This window comes from Arachis duranensis, chromosome 1 (genome assembly GCF_000817695.3).
Source record: "Arachis duranensis cultivar V14167 chromosome 1, aradu.V14167.gnm2.J7QH, whole genome shotgun sequence".
NCBI classification, from domain to species: domain Eukaryota; kingdom Viridiplantae; phylum Streptophyta; class Magnoliopsida; order Fabales; family Fabaceae; genus Arachis; species Arachis duranensis.
The window spans coordinates 95,852,913-95,856,918 of record NC_029772.3 but is presented as its reverse complement, the minus strand read 5'-3'; the positions used below and the strand labels follow the sequence as shown (position 1 = coordinate 95,856,918).

The window sequence follows — 4,006 nt, the reverse complement described above, 5'->3', positions numbered from 1 at the left end:
CTCTTCTTTCATTTTTTGCTCATACCTTTCAAGTTGTTTGACCCTCCTACCATGCCTATGCTTCTTAAATGACTTCAAATATTCTAATTCAATTGCAATTGGCTTGAAAAAATCATTGAGAAAATTACTGCCCACAAAACATTGTACCTACTGTCAAACTTACTTAGACAAAATATGATAAAAAAAAATATTCATAAAACCATACCAATTACCTGCGGAGACGCCGTTGGAGATCTAGTAGTTGTAGTTTTTTCAACTCTATTACACTTTTTGTTTTGGCAGAAATATCTTCAGATGAGTTCACATTTTCCTACATCACATGGAGTGAAGCAAAGAGCATAAGACTTGTGCAAAAATAAAGTCATTACAATTTACAAGCCACATAAATTTACAATGGAACGCAAAATAAATAAATTGTGCATGGGAACATGTTAAGCACTAAATTAGCGAAACAGGCAGTTGAAAGTAAAGCAAACCTTTAACTTGAGAAAACTGGTAGCCATTCTTTGCTTTGCTTTCTGCTGTTTCTGAACAAAACTTCGCTCAACTAGATGCCTCTTTTTCTGCTGATCCATAATCCACCTATCAGACATTGAATATTTCGGAGATTGTAAATTAGATGATGCCTGTCTCTCATTCCCTTCTTGCTCTGTAGTAAAATTGATGCCATGTTTTGATGCATTATCAACTGCAAGTGTTTTGAACATGTCTGCAAGTGACCACAGAAAACAGTGATTATTAACACTTGAAATAACAAATAAAACCATCATAGGAACTTGTTGCAACATTGTTCTAGTAAGATGGCTTTCACCTGGAGAAACATGTTTGGTAATCACATTTCCATCCTTCATCATGGTCCCATGAAGATCACTGTCAGTCCCTGAAACATGTTTCCAATGCTCTTTTAAAGAATATGAAGTCAAGTTATTAACAGAATTGTGATTCAGGGATCCGCTATTGTTAATACTTTGAAACTGACTGGCTATAATGTCTCTTCTATCTATTGGCAATCCAGTAGGGATCTGCGGAAGCCCTTTTGAAGCCTCGTTCTGACCAGCAAATCCAGTCCAGCTATTCAGGCCTACAACAGGAGGTTGGTTAGACCTTCCAACCTGAACATTTCTATTGACATCATCATCCAAATGACTATTAACAACACCAGCAACTGTTGTACTTGAAGATTCCAGCTGCTGAGATGGAGTAGCTAAAGAACCTTGTGCAGCTGCTCTTTCTTGAATTCGTCTATCAACCTCTCCTCTTTTTGTTGCCGAGAGATGTTTCCGTTCATCCGAAAGCATATGGATGTCAGAATGTGGCATAACTTTGTCCTCCATAGTTCTTGGGCTCTCAGTTCCCTTTGGCAAAGAGTTCGCCTCCTGAACTTTTGCAGCAGAAGAGGACCCTGAAGGGGTTGTATCAGGTTGTCTTAAATTATTCCGACCTCCAACTTGTGTCGTTACCCCAGACGTGTTACCTGATTCATTAAAAGATTGTGATTTTCCTTTGTGGTATATCAGATCTATGCAAGATCCATTCTTTATTACCATCATGTTGCTTAGTAGTAAGTCACTGAGATCTTTAATACATAAAATTAAAAAAAAAAAAGTTACCTTCTCTAGAAGAGGTGGTTCCAAGAGCCATTTCAAGATGAAGTTTCTTTGGCACCATACAATTTCTGCAGAATGTTTCACAAAACTGAACATAATTTAAGTAAAATTAATCAAATTCAAAAAGAGATAACAGAACTATGTCTACCTAAATGCTAGATAAACAAGGCACTGAGCTCGAAGTTGCTTTAACTGCTGTTCTTCAAATGGTGCGAAAGAGCGCGCAACAGTAATAGCAGATTTCCCAGTATCCCTGGAAGGAACTTCTTGTCTTAGCATCATTGTTTCCATGCCACTACTTTGCCTGCCAATCTGTCAAAAGCATTATCTAGTCAAGCGATCAAGTTGGCTCATATACATGCCACATAATCGAAGAGAATAACAGCAACAGAATTAGTTTAAACTAATATTTCCTTAGATAGTATAGCAAGAAAACAGAACCGAGATTATAGACAAATCCAGAAACAAGATATGAGTAGACAGCAAGTATTGAAGTACCTGAGCCATTTTATGCTCATCAGTAAGACTAGATGAACTTCCCATGTCATCAAGTGCACTTACACTACCATATTGCATTGAACTTGATAAAATAGGTTTGACCATTGAAGATGCACCAGTAGGAGCTGCCATCCCCCCCTGAACCTTGGCATAAGCACCTGAAATTCAGCACAATTTTTTCAATAACGATTACCCAAAAATTCTAAACTAGGCTTTCCATAATTCACCATTGATGGAATTATTCATATAAAATAAATATTCAAATTCCAAAAAGCATAGAACATTGAAAACCATAGCTCAAATAAGAACTAGTGTTTCAATAGCATCACACAAATAAATTCTCCCATTTCCATGGTTAAATTTACACCCAAAGTCTCCTAAAACCTTTTTTTTAATTCACTTCAATACTTAACATTAAAATTTAAGTTAAAATTTTGAAATTATTCACAATTCTCAAACCCGGGAACATAATTTGAACAATGTTTACCAAACTTCAATATATGGCATTGACATTTAAGTAAAGACATTCCAAATCGTTAGCAGTCCTCAAACCCAATAGCATCATCTGATAAAGTCAACATTCTTTACTTTGCTAATAAATTATGACCTCCTTGGTTTGCCCTAAACACTCTTCTCATGCTACCAGGAAAAGTAAGAAAATTCTCCATTTGACAATTTCTAGGAAGTAGTAACAATGTTAAAGTTCACCAGCTCACCGCTTTTAACAGGAAGGTCATCCAATGGTTCAGCCTTGGTCAGTTTTGCTTTCCTTGTATTGAGAACACTATTGCGAGGATCAATCTGTGAAGGACTGTCAACATGTGGCTCCAAAGGTGATGAAGTATCTCCCCTCTTTCTCTTTGTGGTGGCCTTCTTACCATCCTTTTGATTCAGGTTTTTGTCCCAATTGGCAGCATCACGTCTGTCTTGTGAATGGGAGTTGGCAGACCTAGAGTCCAGACTAGATGGACTTCCTTGATCAAAAGACTGATCACTCCTCTGAACCACAGACCCTTGATAATAATCAGGTGCTCCACTGCTTGGGCCAACTGGTGGCCGGCCGGAAGGGAAAGGGTCCAATTTAGAGCTCTCATTTTCAGACAGGCTCCTTCTGGAATCCTTTGCACCACCCACAGCCTGTGAAGAAGAGCCTGCACAGATTACCAATATATGTGATCAAAAGAACTGAAAAACTATTAGAACATTCTTTCTGCAATGCATGAACACACATAATTACCTATTTGAACACCACCACTCAAAGAAAGACCATGTTGGTTGATTACAGTCTCCATTGCCCTATAGCAGACGATATTAAGTCAGATGAAGCAGGAACATGCATGAAATGTAAAATTGAAGTGCAACTTAAAATATCAACTACCACAAGAAGGATGATTTTGACGTAGGGATGGCAAGGCAGGTAGCCCGGCCCTCCCGCCAAGACCCAACCCAAAAAGAGACGGGTCAACCCGCCCTGCCAAGTAAAGCGGACTTAAAATGCTAGCCCTCCCCATTTTACGGAATATTTGTACAATGTGTACAATAAGCTATATGAGTTAAACTAAGGATCGAACTCTTAACCTTTTGGATCTAGAGCTCTGATACCATGTTATGATACCACTCATCCCAAAAGGTTAAGCTAATAGGAAAAGGTAACACTGACGCTTATATCTCTAATACTGAATCGGACATGCTCCATTTAAGGGTTTGTCACTGACCAATGGGTTGCTGCATGCACAAGGCGGGATTGGAACCCCCAACACTTGCTTAAGCGGACTAGTGAGTTAACCACTAGACCAACCCAACTTGGTTATTTTTTTTGTTAACTTTTACTATCCTATGATTCCTATCTAACTACAGCAACTGTAAAGAGGTACCATGGCCTAGTTAAAAACAAAGCTAAA

General features: G+C 38.3%; 1 protein-coding gene across 1 annotated transcript in view; it reads right to left on the bottom strand.

Moving 5' to 3' along the window:
- LOC107464665 (uncharacterized) overlaps positions 1-4,006 on the bottom strand; it is a gene marked incomplete in the record, with an annotated part of 23,031 nt that overhangs the window by 17,800 nt on the left and 1,225 nt on the right. Inside the window, 10 exon segments of the mRNA XM_052259419.1 lie at positions 1-127; positions 213-310; positions 477-709; positions 812-901; positions 980-1,474; positions 1,611-1,675; positions 1,756-1,919; positions 2,106-2,263; positions 2,822-3,256; positions 3,343-3,401. Of these exon segments, the coding sequence (XP_052115379.1) occupies positions 1-127; positions 213-310; positions 477-709; positions 812-901; positions 980-1,474; positions 1,611-1,675; positions 1,756-1,919; positions 2,106-2,263; positions 2,822-3,256; positions 3,343-3,401 (1,924 nt within the window).